Source organism: Corvus moneduloides, chromosome 1, assembly GCF_009650955.1.
Source record: "Corvus moneduloides isolate bCorMon1 chromosome 1, bCorMon1.pri, whole genome shotgun sequence".
Classification (NCBI taxonomy): domain Eukaryota; kingdom Metazoa; phylum Chordata; class Aves; order Passeriformes; family Corvidae; genus Corvus; species Corvus moneduloides.
The window spans coordinates 29577789-29604361 of record NC_045476.1 but is presented as its reverse complement, the minus strand read 5'-3'; the positions used below and the strand labels follow the sequence as shown (position 1 = coordinate 29604361).

The following is a 26573-nucleotide window of genomic DNA, read 5'->3' as shown; positions in this document are numbered from 1 at the left end:
ACCTTGCCTGCATCAGAGGTCTTTGAAGAGGGCCTTAAAAGCATGGAAGACAACAGCTGGAGAAGCTGCTCTTCATTGGGACAGGAAAGCAGCTAAGACTCTTTAGATGGATGGATGACCTTGACCAACACTGCCCATCTAATTCAAGCTTGAGAATTACTGACCGGGTATGGCAAATCTTAAGGACAAGGAAGGAGGCTGAAAACTAAGAAGGAATCAACCAAAGATGGATTCTCTTCAGTGTGGAAAGGACTAAGCCCCCTGGGATGTCTAAGCAGGGCACAACATAAACACCATGAAAGAGTGTTAAATATAAGATTGTCTGGATTTTCCAATCAACACTCCCAAATACTTTGAGATGGCACACGAGCTACAGAAAAAAAAAAAATCAATGTTGATATTTTGGAAGGTTAGTAGTGATCAAAAACAGAAGCATAGCATAGGCTGGTTATACAGCTAACACTGCTATAAGCAAGCCTTTTAATATGGGTAGCCTTTGCATGCATTTTTGTTTCACCAGAAACTTCAAAGGACTAAAACTTTCAAAATATGAAGGCCCCTAAGAACTAGCTTCTGAGGAGATTTATGGAAACCAAGATCCTTAAAAAATTCCCTAGCCATTTTTTAAAACAATAGTAATCAGCTAAAATGGAAAAGTAGGCAATAAATGATTGCTATGTGCATCTTTGACCATTTCATTCAACTCTGTTCAACGGACCATTTCCACCAGGATAACTTCCAAGAGTCAGCAGAAAAAAAAACCCAATTCTATGAGACAACTGTTTTCCTTTTCTTCTAAAAGAAAAACACTTGAATATTTTGTATGGTAAGCAGGAGTCCGCAGTGGGTAAGCCAACTTTGAACAGTAATGTATTAAAAGATCCAGCCTTCTAGGACTCGCTGGAGCTGGATCCTATTCCTCAAGCAGGAGAATGTCCCCAGCCTGAAGCCATGTCTCCAGAACCTGCCTCTACCCTGGCAAGTCCCCAGACTAACGCTGCCTTCCACCTGCCACACCATCAACTGCAGCAATGCAGTGTGGTGTGGGCTATTGTGTGTTTCTTTTAATCAAAAGATACCTTTGATACTTATGAATTCCCTCCTGCATTTAGCCCTGTATAGCCACGTCTATAATGTTTTTAAATAAAACCCAGAAAATAAAAACCCATCTTCCCATAAAAGCTCGCATGCACGACAGCACACCATACTAAGTTTGATGGGAACCACTCTGAAGTGACAAGAATAATGTAGTAGCCTTGCATTTCTAAACCAGGATCAATATAAATTTTTGAGCTACTTTTGCATTCTTTTCTTTTTTTAAAAATCATCTCTAACACAGCTGAGAAATAGATTCTACTAAAACACCACCACCTCTCCAATGACATAAATGAAATCTCTCCCATGCACATGGAACTGCATCTCTCAGAAATGGGAGATGTGCACAGCCCAAACAATGGAGCAGACCCCTGAGAATACCAATATATCCTTGCCCATACTCCCAAATCCTCTTAGTACAAGTCCTCTGACACCCAACTCAAGCTTCTATTTTCACATTTGGTTGCTAGGAGTAGTTTAGGTTCCTGACACAAACACAATGCAACAAGCCTGTTGCCTGCATTGTGCAAACCTGAAGAATGGATTATACTCAGTCTGAAATAAAAAGTAAAACTGAAAGCTGCTTCACACCTTGCAGTCCTTCCATATTTTCCCTCATGCCTTCCCAGTACTGTTACCTTGAAAGAGAAGTGACCTTAACTCTTTCTAAGAGAATCAGCCTCTCATAGTATCCTGTCTCTGAGGTTTAGAAAAGCATCTCATGAAAAAAAGAGACACTAAACATGTGCTTAAACATGTTCCTGACTTCAGACCATCACAAGAATCTTTATACATTGTTTATTATATCCATCTAGCTTAGATCCCTGTAATTCTCCAATTCTCAGTGCACAAAGCCTCCTTCCAGGGACTGAACAGAGAGCAGCTTTTCACAACACCTAGAGGAACTTAATTACCTCCTCAACTTTGACCCCTCTGTCAGATTCAAATAATCTGATCAATGGGGGCAAAAGCTATGAGGTACCAAAAGGAGAGAGACAAAGAGACAACTGGATCAGAGGATTGTTAATGTGTAAGCCTCATTTCCTTATGAAACCAGGCTAAAGAAGTATCTTGGGACAAAAGACTTGTGACAGCCCATCACTTACCTACTCATGTGTGGGAATGCAGCTGGATGGCACGGTAATTATGGACTGGAGAATTTAGGGGGTTATTTTAAATGATGTGCTTACCCTGGAGCAAAAGCTTTAAAAGGACAAATTGGAAGAAGTCATTATCTCACCCAGCCTCTTCCAGTGTTTCCTCCCTTTCCCCTCTTTTTAATTTTAACCTTGATCCCAGCCTGCTCCAACAGTCGGGCTTCTTCTTTTGTTTGACACTGTAGTAAAGTTGTAGAGCTGTTTGTGAAATGTGTTGCCATGGAAACTAATGTGTGCTGCCATGGAGATCATGTCAAATCCAGCTTCACATCTTCACCGCAGATTCAAGGAAAGAGGAAGAGAAGGCAAGGAGGAGAAATCCTTCCTTAAAAAAACAAATGTTATGCAATATTAGCAAACCTAACAAGAGAAGTGACAAAAATCGAGGTCACTTTTAAACCATCAACATTAACTAATAATTCACACAATGTTTTCTGAGATGTTTTCTGAGATGTTTTCTGAGTGTTCTCCGAACCCGCATAGTTCAGGGCTTCAAATTGTTGAACAACATATGTGCAAGTCTAAGATTCATTTTTAAACTATCTAGATACCAAAAAACCTTGCTCAAGAATTTTTCCAAGTCAAATATTTTCAAGAAGCACAGAAGGAAGGAAAAAACTAGGAACTGCAGAAGCTTCATAAAATGTATGTCTTTTAATAAGATAAATTAATCAATGATTCATGACACACATACATAGTCAGATTAAGACCTAGAGGAGATTAAGGAACCAAAGTTCATTCTAAAGAAAATAAGTAAGAAAACCACCTGGACATTATTTTAAAGTGAATGGTAGATACAAAATCTTGTTTTCATTTCCCTACACTTTAAAACTTCAATTCTTATTCTTTCTGGATTCTTTAAATGAAAAGAAGGGGAAGTTATAACTAAAAGTCACCAGTAAATTACTTTAAGGTTATGAGGTATCTTAAATCCTCCCAGTAACCAAATCCTAAGCATTCAGGCTCCCTGAGTAAAACCCAATTGACCCAAACTCTGCTTTAGCCCATTCAAACAAATTTTAAGCAGAGTTTCTCTAATCAGGGTGCACAGTCATCCTGCTTTAAAATCAAAGATATCTCTAAATCTTTGCCAGATCAGGGACAAAGTAAGTTCACCTGGTTCATGAAGCTACTTGAATTACTGGTAATAAACTCTCAGAATAAGGAAACATATAAATTAATGTTCAAAGACCCACCATGAAGAGCAATTCCTTCGTGAGTTATCAAATAAATTATCTATTATGTTTTATGCGAGATACATTATCCAAATTATATCAGTTTCCCACACTTGATGGCTCTGCACCAAGCATTGAGAATTTGCAGATTTTATAACACACAACCACAATGACTTTGGTATCCTATAAATGCATTTTGAGTACAAACTACGACTGCGAATTTAAAATTCAACAAGTCATTTTCTGTGAAAGAAGGGGAAATAAGCACTAAAAACATGAACAAATGTGTCTTCTTCCCCATGCTGACGGACTTCAGGAAAAAAACAAAAACCAAAACTAAACTCTGGATCAAAGTTTTACAGCAAGAAAAACTTTGCAGACCCATCAGTTCAAAGGATTTGTCTGAGAAAAAACACTACAGATATCAAAATACCTGAAACTCATCCTGCTATAACTCCACACAGGACACCCTCCTCTAAAATCTTGAGGATCACACATTTTCTTACATGCAAAAGGTATTTCAATGTGCTTTTCACAAAACTAGATATTTAATCAACACTTCTATACTTAAGTGTTAGCATGCAGGCAGAAAACCTGCCCCGTATCTGACAAATCAAGCTGTGAGGCATGTAACGCTATTTTCAGAGTGCCAGCAAGAAACAAACTGAATACGGCAGCGAAGATGCACTGTGCAAAACAAGGAGGAGGACTGGTAGAAGCCTTCCACAACTACACAGTGATAAAATAATTTTTAGTAAATAATGTGTCTTTTAGATGGAATGACATTCAGCAAATAAAGTATTTTAGATGAGAATAAATTTTAAGATTCATAGATTTAGCCCACAAAAAGTCTTTTAAAAACACACCTTGAAAATGGATTAGTATCTTACACTGCTCCTGCTCTCTGAAAACAGCTGGGATCTAACATCCACCTTGATTGGGACAGGCTGAAGCCCTGAAAAACATCTGTACTAAGACAACCTTATTCACTGAGATGCTACAAGTTAAATTCTGTTTCTTTCTCATACACCTACTTTCTCACAATAAAGTTACCTAGAAAACACTTTAGACTTCTCATCCCTAAAGACTTTTTTCCCCATACACACAGTATGTGAAAAAACAGATCATAAACCTACAGTAATTTCATTTTAACCATATAATGAATCAATCAAACTTTATGCTATATGTTGGATCCCACTTTCTTCCAATCTTATGCATTAGGGGAAAGGCTCCTTCAATTTTGAGGACAGGTTGAGGAAGATGGGCCTGTTCAGCCTTGAGAAGAGACAACTGAGAGGGGACTTTACCAGTGTCTGTAAGTATCTGAAGGGAGGGCGTCAAGAGAATGGGGCCAGAGTCTTCTGGCCAAGCAACAGGACAAGAGACAACAGGCAGAAACTGATGTACAGGAAATTCCACCTGAACATGAGGAACAACTTCACTGTGTGCCTGAGCACTGGAACAGATTGCCCAGAGAGGTTGTGGAGTCTCCTTCCTTGGCGATACTCAAAAGCTGTCCGAACACAATCCAGAGTAACACGCTCTAGGGGACCCTGCCTAGGCAGGAAGGTTGGAATAGATGACCTTCAGTGATTCTGTTATTTGCCTACAAATGCATAAGGTATCAGGGGAAACGGAGATTCTGTTCATCTGGAGTGTTTATTCTACTTGGGTACAATTTAAATAATATAGAAAATATTCCAAGTAATGATACCAAATACTCTTTCTAGCTGGCAACTGCTGCACAGATCTTAGGACCAGCTGGCACACTGTGCACCTGGCCAGTTTATTAACTTACTGGATCTTGCAATAGTCCCCAGGGAGAGGAAAATAAAAGCACAACTGATTTTTTTATTCCCTTGACATTGAATTTATGCGGCCTGCCTCAGAGACTGCAAAGTCTAGACAAAGAAGAGTAAGTCTGGACTACAATCCCTCTTGCAGGCATTTACTCTGATGAGAGATTCCAAGAGCTCTTTGAGTGGGACAAATCCAAAAACAGCATCAAGATACTGGTAACAGGAATTAACAAGAAACAAATTCATGGAGAAAAAACACCTCAGACTAATTTAATTTTCTTCTGCAACAAAGTAACAGTTTTTGCGGCTCAGGAAAAAGCACAAATACTTTATACCTTGACTGTATTTAAAGTTTTTTACATACTTTCACATTTTTTAAAAATTCTTTTCAAAACATTTTTTCAAAAAAGTTTGGAAAACATGATCTAGATAAAGTTCATTCAGGTTGGATCTAGCAGTTATCACTGGTTCTACATGAATGATTAGTACAGACCTGGAGAAATTCCATGGGCTACTCTTGCCACATCTCTAAGTGAAAAGAAAGAGTCAACTTATTAAATCTGTAGACCAAATGGAACAAAGAAAGACCTGAAGTGTGAAGGACAGGATTCAAATCCAGTATTGTTGGGGCAAAGTGGAGCAACTGGAAAAACCAGAAAAGAAACACAGCTGTACACAGTGCATAAATACAGTAAGGAGAACTTCACACCCAGTGTTGTGGTTTAGCCCCAGCTGGCAACCAAGCCCTGTGCAGCCACTCCGTCACTCCCCCCAGAGTGGGATCGGGTAGAGAATCAGAAGAGTAAAGGCTAGAAAACTCACGGGTTGAAATAAATACAAGTTTAATAGAGAAAGCAGAAGCTGCACTCACAAGCCAAGCAAGGAAATTAATTCACTGTTTCCCATAGGCATGCTGGTGTTCAGCCATCTTCAGGAGAGCAGGGCCTGCCCCATCAGGTGGAACAGTTACTTGGGAAGACAAACACCATCACTCTGAAAATCCACCCCTTCGTTCTTCTTTCCCCAGCTTTACATACTGAGCATGATGGCATATCGTTTGGGATATTCCTGTGCTGAGTTGGGGTCAGCTGTCCTGGCTATGTCCCTTCCCAACTCCTTGAGCACATCCAGCATCCTCACTGTGGGAGTGGTACAAGAAGCAGAAAAAGCCTTGAGGCTGAGCAGGCCCTGCGCAGCAGCAGCTGAAACATCTCTGTATTATCAACACTGTTTTCAGCACAAATCCAAAATACAGTCCCACACCAGCTACCGTGAAGAAAATTAACTCCACCCCAGCCAAAGCCAGAGCACCACATAAGAGTTCTCAGAGAGAATCCATTGGTCAGAAGGGATGACAATCTGAACAGGAGTCAGAGTCAAGCTATTGAGCACACGGCAAACAAGCAGGCTGGAACAGATAAACACAACTGTGCCCTACAGAGCACATGGACTTGTCCTTCCATTCTACTGCGCATCAGCAAAGCTTCAGCTGCAGTACTACATCCTTGCCTGGGTGGTGCATTTGAAGAAACATATGAGCCAACTGGAGCAGGTCCAAAGAGGCACTGGAAAGAGAAAAATTCAGGAAAACACAACCCATAAAGATATACTTATAACTGAGACTAGCTAGCAAAAATGTGGAAAAAAGATGGAAGATGCAGTGGGAAGAACAGTGCAAGTGACACTGCTCAGTATTTAAGATGCTTCTGTGAAGAAGAAAGAATATTTTTTTCTTGAGCCCACAGTGGGTGGGACTGATTACACCACAGCAAGAGTCAGCTTAGATATTATGAAAAACTTCCTAACAGTTAAGAGAGCAGCACAGGTGTGATGTTGTAAATGCAGGGAAAATGAAGCAGCCCTTTAAAATTGTCGTTACTTTGGAATAAAAGACAGTGGAAGAGGTACTGTATCTGTAAGCAAAATTTTTCTTCCTCTTCCATAAGGGATGGCTTGGAAATGGTCACTACTCCATTTTATAAGTAGCTACTTTAAACATCACTTCTAACTGAAAGATAAATAAAATCCAGGTATAATGACTACTTGTGATGAGAATCTGCTTTCTTGCAACTGAAGAATTACACATAGCAATGGAATAATGGAATATGGCAGTGTATTTCTTTTTTCAGCTGGCATTTTCTATTATTTGCATACTTTTAGTAAGACACAACAAGATATGACAGTTGCTCCAATTTCTTGTCAAATTCTCTTTGTATTTTCATCTGCAATAAATGACAAATGGGGCAAAAGCAATGACAGGTACTCTCCTCATCATATGAGGAGGGGGAGAAAAATTGCATACACAAGTGATCCATTAGTTTAATGCAAAAGAGATTATGGAAGCAGTAGTCACTCAAGAGCAAAGGGATAAGTGATGTTCTCACAAGCCATTACGCTAATGGTGAGAGCAAGGGAATGCCTCTGTAATTGCCAGAGAGCAGGCTGAGAGAGACCTCTGGGGATTCAGACACTGCAAAGGGCAAAGGAGAAACCGCTCAGCCCTGGCAGAGGGATGACTGCTGACTTACAAAATCACATGTGTTATTACAGACATCAGACCCATCCTTGCAGCCTTTACTTGTTAAATGTCAGTCCCTGGTTTGTTCAAGACCCCATGAGTCAAATGTATTTCAAAAGCATTGCCTAAGGGAGTAAAGGATCAAGTATTAAGTTCCCTATATTCCCTCCTCCTCAGTTCATTTGCTGTTTCCAGATTTTCCCAATTCAGTCCTCATCTGTGAATCCAGAGACAATCCTCATCTGTAGGGAGAAGAGCAGAACATGGATGCACTCTTCCCCAATGCACAGCTCTGAACTCTACAAAACCTGGTCACACCAAGGCATGAAGTGAGCCACTTCCTTTTCACGCCTCTAGTAGACCTGGCCCAAGAGACAGACCTTTTGCTGCTTCCTTAAAATCTGCCATCCCACATATGTCTGCACCCCTCAGCTGACCTTCTGCCAACCAGTTCACTGCCCTTGCACCTCCAGGGTTCAGCCAGTGCCAAAGCGCTTCTGGCCAGCAAGCATGTAAAATTAACCACATCGATTTAAAGCAAGACAAATCTGCTGAAGCCTCAGTGGACTTACCCACCCACTGTGCTCGAGGTACTACTCCACAGGAGGCTGGCACGGCTGATGCCATGCTCCCTTTTAGCCAGTGAAGGTTGGAAACGGTACCTCTGAACTGTAGGCAACTCATTAGTATGAAGTCTAAGTGAGGCATAGCAGAGACACACGTGCCACAACCAGCCCTGATTCCCAGAACCTGGGAGCCACTTCACAGCCTAGATGTGGCCCCTGCAGTGCTGACCTTCATCAATCAGATAGTTAAACACTGCTTTCAGATACTTTGCTGTGCTTCATATCTCTCAGGCTTGGTACCATGCACAAGTTCTTACCAATGGGCACACACTGCTAACAAATGTCTCCCTCACCTGTTGGCTTTTTGGCAGTCCACAACAGGCCACTCTCATGCAATTTCATTTTCTTAATTAAATCTTCCCTGAGGTATCATCACAGAGTATCATTTCCCTTTGATTATTTAATACTTCAGAACAGTCTCACCCTGCTTTCACAGGGTAGAAAGTTTCTCCCTTGATTAACCCCCAGAGAGGATGACAGGATTTTTCTTTTTAAGTGGGTAACATTCATGTTTGTTAAATAAACAACATCTAAAAGGCCATATAACAAGGCTTAGGAGAATATAAAGGAAAAAGTGAAGCACAGCCAGGTCAAAACCACCCCAAATCAATACAAAAAAAACCCTATAGTTCCTTGCTATCTGAAACTTGTAACGTTTGTTTGCAATTGGGCAGAAAGCCCCCTAAATCTAACTGCCTTCTAGTGAGAGCAGCACTTTTGTGAGTTTAATAAAAACCAAGGCTTTTCCTAATATTTGTAGTAACTGTAGTCACAGAGTCAAGGAAAAAAAATCTCAGCTTTCCTTTCCAGCAGTACATCTCCAACCTGCATGTACTGGAAGTCTTGAACCCTGTAAGCACCCTGATGTCATAGGAGAAAGTCTCCACATTAAAAGCCTTGAAAATTCCTCCATTGGCAGGGAGTCCAACTCCTGAGTTTTCAACACTTATAGACAGAATTATTGTCTGGATACGCGATTACCCTTTGCACTTTCCAAAAGTACATTGCTCTACATAGTTATGTGCGGGTGATTATGAATCAACCATTACCGGTTGTGACACCTTCCACTGAACATAATGACATTCAGCCCCTCTGTTAAAGCAAAACTAAACTCTCCAGGAAGACAGACACAAATGATGTGAGCAACATATACTTCAAGGAAATGCTACTATGAACTACCACAGAAATACTGACCAGAAATTCCAGTCTTGTATTGACACAAACAACCCTACAGTAGAGATTTACATCATCCAGCTCTAGCTGTTTTGCTTAAATTTGCATTGAGGCTTCCTTGAGAGAGAGACACAGGAAATTACAACTCATCTTAAAATACAGAATGGTTCATCCCAAGCCCCTCTCCTCACAACAAAGAACTCAGTTATTCCATTGGCACAGAAGGGCTCAATTCTAGACAGCTAAAGTAAGGTGAGATATATTTAATACAGCAAGGGGAGAAAGATCCCCAGAACACCCATCAAAATGAACAGGAATCCCCTGTACCCTCTAAGAGCCACAATGATCCCAATAAGCAACTTGTGCATGAAAATCCCAAGCAGAACTCATTGAGGTCTTCTGCATTTTGGAAGATTTAAATATTTCACCTACTAATAAGGCAAAGTCAAAAATGTCAGAAATGTCAGAAGCAACTGTCTCACAAATGGCCACTATCAGACACAATTCTGTGAAATACAAGGTACAGCACTGAGCAGTGATTCATCCAGTATCTGTACACCCAAACCCCAAAAACTTTATACAGACAAGATGAGCACATAGCAGAGGTTCACAGATATTATTGCAATGGACACTTTGTAGCAGCAAAGGGAAGGATCTGAAGGAAGAAAGTAACAAACTACTCAGGCAGTCTCTTACCACTGGCTCAATGAGTACAGAAAGCAGCTGGAAGCGAGTTGCCATACTTTGTTGCAAAAGCAAAGTACTTTAGTAATGTTAATTATCTAGCAAAGAAGAGACAGAGGGCACAAGAACGTGTATTTAAGAATAAGCAGCATTTACCAGATCCACAAAGATAAAAATAAGATTAATAGACAAAAGAAATTGACCTGGGATTCAAATAAAATGCAACAGAGGAGAAAAATGCCCTCACAGCAGAGTTTTAACTTTCAGAAAGCTGATGACTTTAAGATTACCATACAAAAGGAGAAAAATTACCAAATCATGGACAAAGATTTTTGGCAACAAAGACAAACAGAAAATTACATTCTGCAATAATGTGAGAACAGATGTGAATTTGGTCTAATTAAAAAAAAAAAAAGAAAAAAATTTAAGAAAAATCAAATACTTCGACTAAGTCCCTGACCAAAATATTGGTGGTGGGAGGAGACAAAGGAGAAAAAGGGGTCACATACAAGAAACTGGATTGTATCCCAATCAGACAGCAGTGGAACAGGACCACACAAGATACCCAGAGCTAAAACAAAAGTGCAAAGCTGAGAATTAGGGGGTTGGAGTTAGAAGACAATGAGTCTGGGATTTAATGCGAAAGGAGTATCCAAAAAATAGGAGTGTGTAGTATAATGGTGACAAATCAGGAGCAGGATAGCATGCAGGTACCAAAGATGAAAGCAGAAGAGAAGATTAAGAGAAGATTCAGGGAAGGATAAAAGACAGCTGAGGGAAGATATGAGAGCGGTTTGGAGGGGGGGGGGGAGGGGAGAGGGGAGGGAAGAGGGGAGGGGAGGGGAGGGGAGGGGAGGGGAGAGGAGAGGAGAGGAGAGGAGAGGAGAGGAGAGGAGAGGAGAGGAGAGGAGAGGAGAGGAGAGGAGAGGAGAGGAGAGGAGAGGAGAGGAGAGGAGAGGAGAGGAGAGGAGAGGAGAGGAGAGGAGAGGAGAGGAGAGGAGAGGAGAGGAGAGGAGAGGAGAGGAGAGGAGAGGAGAGGAGAGGAGAGGAGAGGAGAGGAGAGGAGAGGAGAGGAGAGATCAAGAGAAAGCAGTAGGAGTCAGGTTCACAGCATCCTAAAGGAAGTGATTCTTAATGCAACAGCTAGTTGAGCTGTGAAATTCATTTTCAAATACAATGAAAGTGTAGGTAGGTTCAGAGGAAAGCAGAGGAGATTTCACGGAGCAGATTTCTGTTGAAAGGTACGAAATCCACAGAAGCACAAACAGTTCAGCAAGTTTCCGAGCAGCAAATGGTTGGGGTCAGGGTAAAGAAATAATACAGAAAAATTATTTTTCTCACAACAGCAGACAAAAATCCCTTCAAAACACCATCTTCATTGCCTTAGTAAGTCTAGACCAAAGATTTTTACCCTTAGGCCTTCACATCTGTTCACAGTCCACACAGGTGACAAGTGTCACAAACACTTTAGGCCAGCATAAACTGACACTTCCATAGGGAGAAACACCTTACCTTCCTCCCACTTCTTATTCCCAGTCTTTGCCTGCATTGCCATAAGCCTTCACAGAACAGCTGAGCAGACCTCATTCTGGGTCAAGAACACACAGCATAAAATAACTGGTTACTTCCAACCCGGGTCACTTCCCTGACACAGCTCTCCATGCAGGCACACAAATGCATGTCCTGACCCAAGGGAATGACTAACATGCAGAAAAGAGTGGCTAGAGAAGCAGAAGGATGCACTGGGATTATTTAGCCTGGAGAAGAAAAGGCTCAAAGGGGATCTTATCAATGTGCATAAACAGCTGGTGGGATGGAGTGAGGCAGACTAAGAGAGGCTCTTCTCAGTGGTAACTAGTGATAGGACCAGAGGCAATGGTCACAGACTGAAATACAGAAAATGCCCTTTAAGAAAAAAAACGTTAACTAAAAAAGAAAAGAAACCAAACAACTGTAAGGCCTGAAGAATGCAGGTTGCATAGATAACTGAATGGCAGATTTGACATTCCTATGGGAGATCACATCCCTGCTAGAAGAGCATTTAGTACCTGAAAAATTTGGGTCAAAAAACTGAAAATGGCTAAATATTTGTGGCAGAGCATGACAAAGATCTCTGAAAGATTCCCATTTTTGTCCATGGACAGCAGAACACCTCTAAGGAAAGGGAAAGGACTTGTCAAAATATTTTTTCCACATATATATTTGGCTATCCAAAATATCTTTCAGCCTAGAAAAAGACTAGAAAGCACAGTGATAAAGCTTCTTGCTTTATCCATCGACAGACAAAAAGTTTGACACCTCCAAGTTTTGTCCAGCTAATAGAGCACTTCAAGATTAGTTCTGCCTCCTGCTATGTGAGTACCTTGACCAGGGAACCAGTGGCACAGCAGAGATACCCTCCAATCCACCATGCAGCAGAAGAGCTGGGGACCAGGGGAAGACTGAAAGGTAATTGTATACACAAGATGCAAGACAAGTGCTAGGAAACAAGCACAAAAAATTTATTAACTAAACAGAATCAGAAATAATCTCAGGATATTAAAATAATCCATTAACTGTCTCTTTCTTCATCTTACTTAGGAGATGACAAACTGCTGTTGTTGTGCAGCATGCTCTGAACAAGGAACGGCTCAACTGTCAAACAAATGCACTGTCAAGTGTCCACACTAAAAAAACGCAGTTTCCACATTCATGTTTTGCCAGGCTAAACACCTGGAGGATGGTCTTCAATATACCAGACCAACCCACAAGGCAAAGAGTGAAGGTCTTTGAAGGAATAAGACAAATGACCACAAAACTGTAAGACGTTAATTGAAGCCATTGTTTTCTGTTGCACTGATGACTGGTTTGACTGCCACAAGAGAAGTGAAGCCAAAATGGGACATTTGTCTCCTTGATGAGGACCACTTTTGAACAATCTGGTGAGGGAGGCTGCCTTTGCTATACCCTAAGATAGCCCCATTGTGTCAAAATACAAGCCATTTTGCAAACAAAAATAAGAAGGTCCCAATACCACTGAAGCCAGGAGGGCCCAAACAGCAGCACTATGCTTAGTTTGCACCAGATGCTTGAAAGCCCAAACATAGGCTCCAACAACTATAAAAAAAGTGTTTGTGAGGTGGAAGGAAGTAGAGATAATGAGAAGAAAAAAAATTGCTCCCAGCAGTGTCAGGAGGGAAAAAAAGAAACTTGCTAGCATAACATTTGAATCTAAAGTGGGAAAATTGAATTTAAGAAGGCAGCAGGGATCCCATTCAAGGTGATCCTGTCAAGCCAAAAGGCAACTGTGTATGTTTGGGGGACAGGTTTCCCTCACTGATGTGTTTTTGTTTTCCAGTGCACAAGCATTAGAAAACTACAAACTGAGAAATCTGTGTGGTCTCTGTCCCACATAAATATGCAGTGAATATTTCCACAGTTATTTTAAGGCATCATGGGTCAAATGCATCCCTAGTGCAAGATCAGTGACTTAAATGAACTTGGTGTAAGCAGTGAGATGGGCCCCAGGCTTCCATGAAGTAAATACAATAGAACAGCGCTTTAATGATGTGAGCTGGAGATGGGAGATAATTTTTAAGAAAGGGCTGTATTAAGAAATGGCAGAGTAGGTCAAGTCTCATTCTCTGCACTGTGGGAAATTGAAGCATTTTGAAGTTTTCTTTACAGCTGAAGCAACAACAACCAACACCTTGCCACACCTCCATGTCTGATCTCTCCCAACTGGATCTGATCATTAAACAAGGCTGCAGGGCTCCAGGTCCTCTGAACAGTTGCCAGCTGCAGTACAAACACGTTCTCATGAGGAACATTTTGATTCTGTTTAAAACAGCATTTTTTTTTTGACAGAAAACTGTTCCACTGGCGAATTTTCATGCAGCTCCACTACTTAATATGCCTCCCCTCCTCCCACACATGCATGCTCCAGAACTACTTCAGGAAGATAATTATGCTGCGTGTTCACAGTGCATTGGATTTGCTCCTGCCAGGTCACCTGTCTTCACTGGGAGTGAGAGACTCCAAAGAAAAGAGTCATCAAAACAAGGGTGATTAAATGTCTACACATAAATGACACACATTCCCAAAAAGTATATGCAACTAAAAATACATGGAATTTTTGGGGGGTTTTAAGAGGCTTGGTAGCCTCAGGGTAGCTCACACGGTGACAAATTCAGCTCTTTACTCAAGAAGCCATCTATTGGAAAATGAGCATCAAAATTATATCACCAATCTTGGTCAACAACTGATGACGTGCTTGTGATTTGTGGGGGTCTCTAGTTTTCAGCAAATAATCCATCAGTGCTGCACAGATCTGAGTACTACTTGTGTCTCCATCTCTTCCCTGTGACTCAGCATTCAGCAGGGCTGCCAAGGGCTGGTCCAAGCTCCTGAACCACACCTGAAGCCGGGTAAGCCTGGCAGGACAGCACTGCAGGGATCTGAACCATGGCAGGAGGAGGAACATCACAACTGGTTAGCAGTCTCTGAAAAAGTCTTCTCAATGCCAACCCTCTCTGCTCTAAAATAGGACTATTTTTTTTCCTTCACAGCAATTACATAAAAATGGTTCATTACACAGAAGACTTGCTACCTCCAGCAGATGCAGAATTTGCCTGCTGACTTAGGCTGAAAAAGTTTTTTACCTCCTGCTTCCTTTAAAAAATGTGTGTGTGGGGAAACAAGCAAACAAACAAAAAAACCTCTAAAAGCTCCTAGAGGGAGCAAACTTTTTCTATTCATTTATAATGAACTGCAGTTTTAACTGTGTTTCTGTAATGAGAAACCCGCAGTTTGCATGAAGTCCAACTGAGACCTCTGCAGCTACAAAGTCTCCCTCCCATTCTACCATGCATCAGAATCCATGAACAGAGAATCAAGGAAAGTGGTTATGGAAAGACAATGTTTTTGGCTGAGTGGTGTACCTGGAAAGCATTTCTCAGTAATCTCTCACCTTAATCTTCTCACTCAAACTCAGCGGTGAGCCCAACAACTTTCTAGGCTCTGATCCAAGGTCTTCTGAGGCTTGAAGAACTGGTTACCACATATGATCTGCAGCTTATCAAAGCTCTGACTGAATTATATCAGTATCCTATTACATGGGAATTTGTATTTGAAAGCTTTCATACTCACCATTAGCTACCAGGATTCCACAGAAAAAACTACTGCATAAAACAAGCCAAATGAACATGCAAATTCCCACTGGATGCATCACTGAGGCATGAATAAAAACAGTTCTAAAGACTAAGACTGAACATAGATATTCTGGGCCAGATCAAAAGAATGGGGTTTACGCAAAATTTAGGCATTGAAGTTGAAAATGGTACTCACTGCTACTCAGTCCTGCTCTCAGCATAACAGGATTCAGGAACCTAGTGTTCTGTTCCTGTGTGTCTCAGAAACACCAGTCTTGACAACCCACGTGATACGCTGCATATAAAACACAGGAACCAGCTCTTGGCAAAGGCACGCATAAACTCCCCCTCTACCCATTAAAGCAGAATTATGCTCCCTCTTGCTCTCTGGCTCCATGAATCTTCAAATCTTCCATGTAGAACATAACAACTTTGGCCAGATGGGTGTAAAGCATGTCCCATACTCACACACACTTAGAGAAGCTCCCTGCCTGTTAGGACACATTCCTGGAAAGTCATAGATCTAGGTCTGATCTAGATCGGGTACAAGAGAAATAGTAACACCCTTCCTGGGAAGGGCAGCTCCTCCCTGAGCACCAGGCCTTACCCAACACACCAGTTCTGGAGCTCCTGCTTCTGAGGACCTGCCTCCCTTCAGGCACTCCTAAACAACTTTGCACCTAACCCAGGGCACGATGATGCTGAGGGGGCAGAGATGCAGCAAGCTACTTTTGCCTTCATTACACAGGGAATAAAAGCCCTGGCGACAACAGAGCTGCACATAAACCAGTCGCACGCAGCCAACTCAAGATAATCTGTCATGTCTCTCTTTTTGGTGCAGCACTGCACGAAACATGGCTACACTGTCCTGGATATAAGCTAGTAAGATCACAACATGCTGTGTAGACTTAGCAGCTTAGATCTTCATTTGCTAAAGGCCCTCTTTTCACTTTTCATTTCAGCATGTGGATGTCCCCTCTCATGGTCCCACAAGGATTATTTGGATTAGCAATGCTGCATTTATATCCTTTTTGGTCCAGGTAGCTAAAGCAGATGAACTGTGTTTTCAGTGAGTTATTAGAAGGCCATCAAACAGATTGATCTCCTGTCCATCTCTCAGACCTATTGTGAGAAGGTCACAAGTCAACCAAGCATATTATTCACAATGACCCTTCCTGAGCTGCCAGATAATACGGTGTTAAATCAGACTCCTCCTCAAATACCCTATTTCACATCTTCCCCTTGCTCAGCCAGCTTGACAGCCCACCTCATGCAAACCCTGAGCCTGCTACCACTACCACCACCACCACTTATGCATCAGCTTTTCTAAGGTGCCTTGTCTCTCTAAGGTCAGCAGGACTTCCTCAGCAGGAAACATCACGTGTGCACACAGCACTGGCAGAATTAGGTTGGGAAAAAATAGGTCAAACCAGGCATATATTTAACTTGGAGACCAAACCTCAGAATCGTATTTTACCAACAAATAATTCATACACATGTGCAAAAAATCCACATTTTATAACCATTAGAAAATCATTCTGATATGAACGAGGCAACCAAGATACTTTACAGAAGCAGAGGCTCTACCAGAAACATTTCTATTCCCACTCCAAACAGAGGTTTAAACATACAACCTCTCCCCCGCAGCCTTACATCATCCTTTTGCTGTAATCAAGCAACTTCTTTCTGTACTATTTTTTGGGAAGTTGTTACTCATTTCCACCCAAAGCCTTAGCCATTTTTTAGGGGTTTTTTGAAAGATAGTGATGGTGCAGGGTTGAAACACCCCTGCAGGGAGACTGGCCTGAGCCACTACCCCTATTCCAAACTTCAAAAGTCACCTTTGCAGACAGATTCAGGCAGACATACAGGGAAAGGGGGCGTGAGGGCAGCCTGCCCCTTTCTAGAAGTTCTGCAGCAACTTCCCTGGGCTTCTGATGATCTTCCAAGATGGATAAGACAATACAGCTGGCAGGTCAAAAAAAATTACCGTGTGGCTCCAACAAGCAAGTCAAGCAGCTGCTCCTTAGATCCCTCCTCTAAAAGATGCTATCTGCTTCCACCCTACTGTTGGATCCACCTCTAGACAAACTCCAGTAACTCAACTGGCAAGTTGAACACACAGAGGCACCCAGAACACTTTACCACACATTTGCTACAGTTTTGCTGCAATTTCTGCTTGTGATTTTGTTCCCACATCCCAAACTTTTTCATTCCCTCCCCAGCAACAGTAAAACCTAATTTGTAAATTGCCCTAAGCACCTCCTGATAAGCAAGTACCCTCTTCTGCGCTATGCAAAAGATACCAATATTTAAGAACTCAGAGACTTACAATTACGTGATACATGTTTTTAATTAAATGCCCTAATATAATTGCTCAAATACAGATTACTAAGGCTTTAGCCTACATCATGTTATTGGGTATGGAGAATTAGTCTGAGTTATTAAACACGTTTTAATTATCTGAAACATAAAATTGCCTGACCAATGCTACCTGGGTAGCAAACTGCATTGCAAAGAATAGTACTTCGCAATCACTTGGTTCTTGAGTAGGGGGAAGGTTGAAGGGGAAAACAGACTATCAAAGAGAATGAAAACACATGTGCAGAGAAGGAGTCTTTGAAAATCTGCAAAGAGGATTCTTTGAGAGTGACAGTTCTGAGGAGCATGAAAGAGTAACGCAAAGTCAGATTTCAAGAGTGGGTAATGTTCTAACCAGGATGCAGTTTCCTGACCAACATAAGAACTGCTGCCTTTAGTCCAATGAGAAATCTTATTCTTTAATAGGAGCTTTGTTCACATAAAAAAATGGGTAATTTTACACACAAAGCAAAATCCTTAAGGAACATTAAGAAGTAGAAACAAAAAGGAAGGTAAATCAGGTAGCCTGACTTTTAATAAACCACCAAAGTGTTCGGTTTTGGAAGGGAGTTCTAGCACAGGACCATGTGTTTCTCTACTGGAATCATTTTCTAGCCTAAGAAGTGGAAGAGAAAATACAGTTCAGCTCATTAGTCCTTAATGTCTGGTCTGTAACACCTATGGCTCTTTCTGCTTTAGCCTGCTGCTCAAGTAATGAGAAAAAAAAACGTCAGTGCTTCACACTGGCACGGGACACAGGCAGCTTCCCTATGACATTCAATTCTGTAAAAAAAAAAAAAAGTCACCAGAGGCCTTGCAGCACTGCCCTTCATCAAGAAAAGTTCAAAAATAACTTTAAAGGAGCATTGCTCATTCTTAAACCAAACTCAACAACACTTTATCTCAGCATCATGTCTTGCCTGTGACTCAGGGTACGTATGTAATGTTTCTGCATCATTGTATTGACCTCACATTGACTACCACTTGAGAGCATGGTGCAGTCAAATTAGGCAACTTAAGAGTTCATGGGAAGACCTTACTCCTTATCTCTACACAGCTTTCATGGGCCTGTAACCAAGGATAGAGACAACCTAATGGCTACTGGGCATTTCATGAGTGTCAAACAGCATCATCTCGGAAACGTGTGTTCCGATTCTAGGATTAAATATTTCATCTGCTTACCCCACTTTTCATGTTAAGCATGTGGCAACTAAACTTCACTACTTAAATCAAGATGCCGCTTCAGAGAGTAAATCCAGTATTTTCTTTGTCTTCTTAAGGCAACCACGCAGTTGGAAACATACCTCAATGAAGGAAAGTATGTATATTTTTTTAAATTAAAAATCCTAGGGCCTCTTGCATAGCCTTTTTTAACACATCACTAAAGAAAACTGGCAAATAACCCAATACTTGATGGATGTTCTGCATTAACATGTAAATTCTAAATTTAAATTTTCCTGAGGCTGCATTAAGACATTGGAATAAGACAGTACCTCCTACTTTAATGACACTATCAGTCTTGAAAGGGCCCAGATTTCAAAAGAAAAGCAGCAAGTTGCCCAGCTTGGGACATCAGACGATCCCATTCATCCCCCTTCTTTGTCATGCACTTGTAAGAGTACCCAGACAGGTAGCCCCACACACCTGAGTCATTTAATCCAACTGAAAGGACTGCAGTTCAAACAGTTCAGGAAGTGCCTTGTAACAGGCTGTATACAGTTCACAAGCAAAGCTGGATTATCCCCAACTTCATTGCTTCTTACCTATCTTAGCAAAGTCTGTACAACATGTAACGTACATTCCGCCAAAGAGACAGACTTTGGCAGGATAGTTTGTTTTGGGGAAGAAGAAAAGTCATGGCAACTCCTAAGATCCAGAGAACAAACAGCTTCTTGACCCATCTCTGCTCTGTACAACCAGCACTCAGGCATTTCACCAGCACACAGCAAAGAATGACTTGTTTGACCATCTCATCAAGCATTTCCCCCCATCTCTTGCTCTCCTTCTTCCCTTGGGAAAAGCAGACAATTTCCTGCTCCACCTCTTCTGCTTACACACGTTTCAGAGTTACTCCTAACCAGTCCTTCTCTCTGTAAAAAGAAAACAGTGGGTAGCACAACATCAGATCTTCCGCAGCCTGCAGGATGCCATCCTAAATTTTACATGGAGACGTGTGAAAGCATTTTGTTGGCACCAGAAGTAAAGCATGCTCCTGCTTCCTTTAAAAAACCAGGCCTGCTGAACCACACATTTCACGACCTGATGAACCTGATTTGGTAATTGAAGGTGCACATGGCACACGTTTTCCTATGAAATGGAAAAATTAATTATACCACATGACATATTTCAGTCCTGGTGTTCAAGAGTTCATTAACAAAACTACGTAAAAGGTGGTAATAGAAACAAATGCTTTTAACATCACAGACTTCCCAGATGACTCCTGCTATGGAGATGGATGACAAATCATTCTGTCAGTCATCTCTAAATTCCATATTGACTACATTGAAGCAATTAGCCATTTATTCTTAGAGCATGTTCCATTTTAAACACAAGTGATTCAGTCCAAGAGATATTCTATACTCCATTGCTATTTAATGGGTTAACAGCTCTCAAATTTAAATGGGTTTTAATTCTGGGAGAAATACTTGCCTTTTTGATTTTGCCTCCAGACATTGGTTGGGAATTTTAATTCAGGCTTGAAACCAAACAAATGTTGGTGTTCTACAAGCATCTGCAGAGAAATATAAAAATATCTGGAAAGTGTGAAAGAGCGAGCCTGTTTTGCTACATGCACAAAATGAAACCACAGCGTAGGTCTCAATAATAGGCTTCCTTACTGCTGTGCACACGCTCTCTCCCACAGACCTTCTGCTCTGCAGCAAGGGAACGCTGCCTGCACTGCTGCGTCCTCAGAGAACTTTGCAATACAATGGAGCACAGCAATTCCCTGGGGAACACAGCGCTGATCACCGACTTCAATATTTCTAACACAAGAGCCAGGGTTTCCCCCTGTTTTAAGATCTAAAAGAAACAACTTGCCATATCGCTCTACCCCAGCCCCCAAGCCATCTCACAGTTTATCTGCATTATAGGCAATGTTCTGGACAAAAGGATGAGGAGCTGAGATCAAGCTAAGGCTGTTGGAACTCATGGAAAAGGAGGGTGAGATTATAAGTGGAAAGCTGGGGGAAGGAGAGTCCCGAGGAGCTGACAGTGGTTTCTGTTGCTGCCGCCACTGGAGGGAGAGGACAAATGGGAGCTGCAACAGGTACTGCAGCAAGGGAACCCCGCTTCAGGTTCAGCTGCTGCCCTGCTTCAACCCAACTCCTCCCTGTTGCAAAAGCAAAAGCAGTCCACAGCCAGCCTCTTGCCCCCAGCAGTCTGCTGCCTGGGACAACAGCCCATTTCACCTGTAGTTGGGACCAGTCTTTCTGGTCCATTTTCCACAAACATCTGGGATTGAGGACACCATCTTGCCAAGGGACAGCCCCAGCATCTCCTGAAGGAGCCCTGCCTGAAGAACCTCAACTTCCTACTTCAGAGCTAACGACAGGATACCCTAGCCAGACACGGCTGATCAAAAAAGGCCAAGACTGATTCACAAGCCCATCATACAGCCTAGCCACCATTCATCAACTGTAAGGAAAATGACCCTGGAATCCTTGCATCAAAGAACCTTGCCATCTCTTCTTAATTAATTCTAAGCATCTTGCTGGCCTCAAATCTCAGCTGGAAAACATCAGCTAGAGTAGGTGGCATCTTATCTTGCCCTTCACTACTGGCTTCACTTTTTTTTTTTCTGAGTTGCACAACCCCCACCCTTCTGATATTACCAGTAGAAAACAAAGTATTGCTATGTTTTAGGACAAATATGGAAGTACGTAGGATCTAGTCTGTTCTAAAATTTATTAGAATTAATGGTCACGATATCTAATAGCCAATAGAAATACACTTCTAAGGAATTAAACCAAACACCTGCAGTATTTGCCATTGCAGAATCACAACAGCACATGAAATGTTACAGAAAAAATGGGTAAAAAAAGCCTTAAACAGAAGCAAAACTGACTCATCTCCTTATTGCCAAAACCGAGAAAGCCACTGAGTGTAAACAAACAACAGACATCCTGAAGAAAAGGGGGTGTCACAATTCCTTTTCCGGCTAATAGGCAGATACACAAACCCGTATGGGCAGGATCATCCTCCAGATACTGCAAGCCAATCTGAGGGAAACGGCCAATGCTACAGCAATGTTCCCGGCAGCACAGGTGCCACTGGAGCCAAGGGAGCATCTGAGGTGATGATGACTCCCAATGCAATCAGGGTTCATAGCTGTATCTGCTGGAAGGCTGTGGCAGCTCTAGGCATGATCCACTCGTGTAAGCCACATATGTACATAGATACCCAGCTGAACTGTTTGGGGCAGTATTCACAAAGGCATAACTTCAGCTTACACTGGCAAGCACCCGTTCTACAGAACAGCAAGGACAGTGAGCCAGAGCACTTGTTTAAAGCTTGAGTTCTCCTCCCTGTCTCTGGAGGCCCACAAAGACTATGTTCTATACATGCTGAAGCCAGGCCTTGTGGGTACCCCTAACTTTGGAGGAAACTACACAGGTAAAGACATAGGACCATAGAGATATTTAGAAAGATCAAAAGTCATAGTGAAGACAAGCTATATTCTCTGGCAAAATCTATCATCCCAAACTAAGATACTTTGGAATAACTGTTTTTTTTAATTACTAAAAGCCCTTCTCTTTGAACTTTGCAGCATGTTTAACTGGTGTGGAAATGAGGAGGTTGTTTTGCTGGGTATTTTTTACAAGCATCTTTCAGAGGTGAAACCACAGGGGCAACCGTAATGCCTGTATCCACAAGGCAGATCCAACAGGTTTAAAACACAGGCAGCCTATCCTCTTTGTTAGAACAGCTCCTGACCCAACACCAATTGCTCAACACCATCACTCTCACAACTCGAATGCTCCCCACAATACCTTGGCCGCATCTTTTGCGGTATTTCAAAAGGCAGCCAATAAGCTAAATTTCACTCTCACTATTTTTCCAAGTCACTGCATTGTTTGTAAGAAGACTATTCAAAAGGAGACAAGGAGAAGGATTTAGCACTACCTTGAATGAACGCTACTTAGCATCAGACACAGCACGTGCAAAACTCCACGAAGCTTCACAGGGATTATCTCACAATGGCAAAGGATGCCAGATCGCATGCCATGTACATGAAACACAAAGCCATTGAAAAATGCACTCTAGTAACAAGTCTTAGCCAGTTATTTACTGGAAAAGAATAAGTACTATATTGTTTATTAGAATGCACTTAAAATACTGAGCATATGGATTTGGGATCAATTCTTTGGGATGTTCTGAGCACATGTACACAGTTTGCTTTCAAATATATCACCGTCACATTCAGATATTGACGGTTCCTGCTAAAGTCACTGAGTGGATCAGTTCATGCTCTGGCCTGCTCGGGTTTCAAATGAGTAAGCTGATTGATACTAAAAGTTTAGGAGTCCAAAGCTCAGGTCACATTAAGTCAGAAACACATCAGCAATAGTATCACACAAGTGACAAAACATGCCATCCACCCTTAACTCACATACTGCTCACTGCTCACAAATGCGGGCCATCTGACCAACCACTCTTTGTTCTGAGCTAACTCCCTGCTCACCTTCCTGAAACAAACAAGTAAATGGACCACACATTTCCTCTGTAAGAACACATACTCTTTTCGCCTGTACTAGACTGAGACTGCATTGACAGGATGAGTGTTGTGGGTTGACTAAGCGTGTGCTGCCTTTTACATCTACTTCTGCTTCCAGCATGAAAATCAACATTGCACCTGTGTTGTCCAAATTGGGTGTGCACTTCAGAGACAGACAGAAGGGAAGCAGAGAGAGCAGCCAGGATACAAACCATACTCCACTTCTTCACAAAACACACGTACTACACAGAGAAATGATAATCCCTTCTTAGTGGAATACCCAAATTTTCAAAATGAATCCCCAGGCTAAAATGAATTACTGTAATAACTGCAATCCTCACATGAGCACTAATCAGAAAGGCACAGCTGACCACCTGCTATGTGGCACCACTGGCACAGCAGCACCCTGCCCCTAATTGCTGCCCTGCTCAGACAGGGCTAGGTGCCCCACAGAACGCAACAGTGGTGCTGGTAAACACAGGGACAGGAGCACAGCCTGACTGACTGTTGTACAGTCTCACTACGCACTTCTGCTGAGTGCAGCATAAAAAAAAAAAGGCACTACTGCAGCTCCAAACAGCAGGATGCAAAAATCTAAACCCAGGCCGAGTGATTTCTTCTGCAAGTACAGAGAAACACACGGGAAACGATGCACGAGAGAACAAAATGAATTGTACTGCCCATGTCAGTACAATACCATTATCTAAGCAGGTTGCAAAATGAGAAACGCATTTGACAATGCTACAGGCTAGGGCAATGTTCTTAACATACTTATAAGTTATTTTATTTAATTGCTAACAAAAAATGCAGTTACATAATAACACAAGGTAATAACCAAAATATGAAGTCACAAGATTGGCTTACAGCAACAGAGAAGGGGGGGGAAAAAGGCAGTTCGAGCTTTAAATTTTGCTGCATTGTCAGGGAGCCAAGAACCAAAACTGGGGGCTTCTGCTTTTACAAGGAAGGGACGTAACCACCAAAAATTTGGCACGGGACTCTTCATCACTGCCTCCGTGCATCTACATCCCCAAATGATGTCAATCCCCGCCGGCACGTCGCTCATCATAATTCTACACTATTTGCTCGCTAGTGGAATTCAGCCGACAGGCCGACGGCTCAGCCCGTAACCCACCGGGGCCCAATGAGCTCCTCGGAGAGCGACCCCTCCACACCGTCGCCCCCGCCCAGGGCAGCGCTCTCGGGCACGGCCGGGGGTCCCATCCCGCACGGACCTCCGAGGCACAAAGGCGGCACCGCGCAGCCGGGCACAGTGACAGCGCACACCCACGACTCGCCACCGCATCCCGCCGGCCGGGCGGGGGCTGCCCGCCCCGGGAAGGGCCTTTCCCGGAGCCGAGGCCGCTACCAGCTCCATCCCGCCTCGCACTTCTCCGCTGGGAGCCGACGCCACCCGCCCCCGCCCCGGCTCCACCACCCTCACCCGGGGCCGGGCGGCAGCAGCCCCTCGTACCTGGACAATGCCGGCCTGGGCACAGCTCATGCTCCCCCGGCGAGGGCAGGTCTCACATCCCACACGTGCCTGTCAGCCGGCAAGGAGGGAGGGAGGGCGGGCGCGGTGCCGGCGTGTCAGCCCCCGCCGAGCCGCACCATAGTCCAGCACCGGCTGATACGCCTCGCAGCACCGCCGCGCTCCCTCCTCCTCCTCTTCCTCCGCCCCGCCAGCCTCCTCCCACCTCGCCGCCTGTCGCTGGGTGCCGGCCGCCTGGAGCCACCCACACGCCGCGGTGGGCGCCCGGCAGCGCCGCGCGGCCCGGCCCGCCCCTCAGCGCTCCTCCCGCCCGCCCGGCGCTGTCCCAGGCCGGCTGCCCGCGGAGCCCGCCCGCGGGCCGCCCGCTCGCTCCTCTAACACCATCCTTCCCCGCGCGGCATCCCGGCTCTCCTCGGCTGATCCCACGGGGACATCACCGCACACAACCCAGCTCACCCTACATCGGGCATGGAGGCGGAAACAAATCAACCTATTCTCTCCTCTTTGCCCCTTGAATTCGGGGCTGCCGCCCTCACACCAACTGCTCACCAGTGCCAGAGCCTCCGGGGGTGGTCATTAAAGCCTTTTCCCCGCTCACCTAAACAAGAGCTTGGGCGGCACTACTACTCTAGCAGCTGTGTCTCCTCCCCTAGGGAATAGGCACCCTTCACCACTGTCATCTCCAGCCTCTCCTCCTGGACAGGGCTTTATGGCTTGGACCCCAGGACAAAGAAAGTCAGTACCACAGCTGCGAAAAGAGCAAGTTTCAAAATACAGTTCAGGATGGGATAGAGGTGCTCTACACTAATTTCTCCCGCAGGTCTTGCAAACCGGCTCACTGAAAATAGACCACGAGCTGCTGGGACTGCAGGGAACAACAGCTTCCAGCAGCAATTTGCTATGTCTGCATCCACTGGCCGAAAGGGCCGAAGAACAGCTCTTCTTGTCAGCTGGCAGAGGGGAAAGACAGAAAAATCCTGCAGAGGCCCATTTACCCCCTCACCTTAATTTTCTAGATAAAAGGTTTTTTTAAATAGCGCTTTTTTTAAACCGTCCTGTTGGAGTGGATTCACACCTACCCACTACTAAATATATCGATTTTTTAACAGTCTTCTGGATCTTAAGTTGTATCTTAATGCAAAAACATGTTGATAAAAGTCACAAATGTGTCCAGTAACTTCACAAATGAAGCTAAGTTTGTGTCTAAAACCTTCTTTGCAATCTTCCCTCATACAAATTTCTTTGGATCTAACACTTACTTTGCTGGGTATCAGTGCAAGAAATACTTATTTTAATTCGCTAATCAATTAACTCCAAAATACTTTCAAACACATTGTGGCCTCTAATTTCTACTTCATCATCTCATTTCCTTTCTTAAAGAGGTGAAACAGGAGAAATTGGAATCCTGTTTAAGCAGAAACCTCAGAAGAAAAATCAAACTGGATTTGAGGAGGAGAATGGCTCGGTAATTTATAACATTACTGAAAGAAGAAATATATCAACAGTCAGAATTACCCACACACAATACCAGTGAGTGGGCTAATTCCCTGTGCACTAAGAGTGGGAAGAAATGGGCGCCGATCATCACAAAGCAGCTCCAGCTCTTCCCCAGGAGCAAGGCAGATCAAAAGGCATGCCAGGTCCTGAA

General features: G+C 43.1%; 1 protein-coding gene across 8 annotated transcripts in view; it reads right to left on the bottom strand.

Moving 5' to 3' along the window:
- Window positions 1–25117, bottom strand: part of HECW1 (HECT, C2 and WW domain containing E3 ubiquitin protein ligase 1) — a 272346-nt gene extending 247229 nt beyond the window's left edge. For 3 of the 8 annotated variants that reach the window (XM_032103814.1, XM_032103793.1, XM_032103833.1), the window contains exon 1: window positions 24908–25117. Coding sequence is in view for 6 of the 8 variants with exons in the window: in XM_032103793.1 (XP_031959684.1) it covers window positions 24908–24937 (30 nt within the window). In the remaining 2 variants the exon portion in view is untranslated. The remainder of the gene's footprint in view (window positions 1–24907) is intronic. The other 5 variants (XM_032103844.1, XM_032103861.1, XM_032103802.1 and 2 more) reach the window with 4 other exon arrangements.
- Window positions 25118–26573: the final 1456 nt, after the last annotated feature.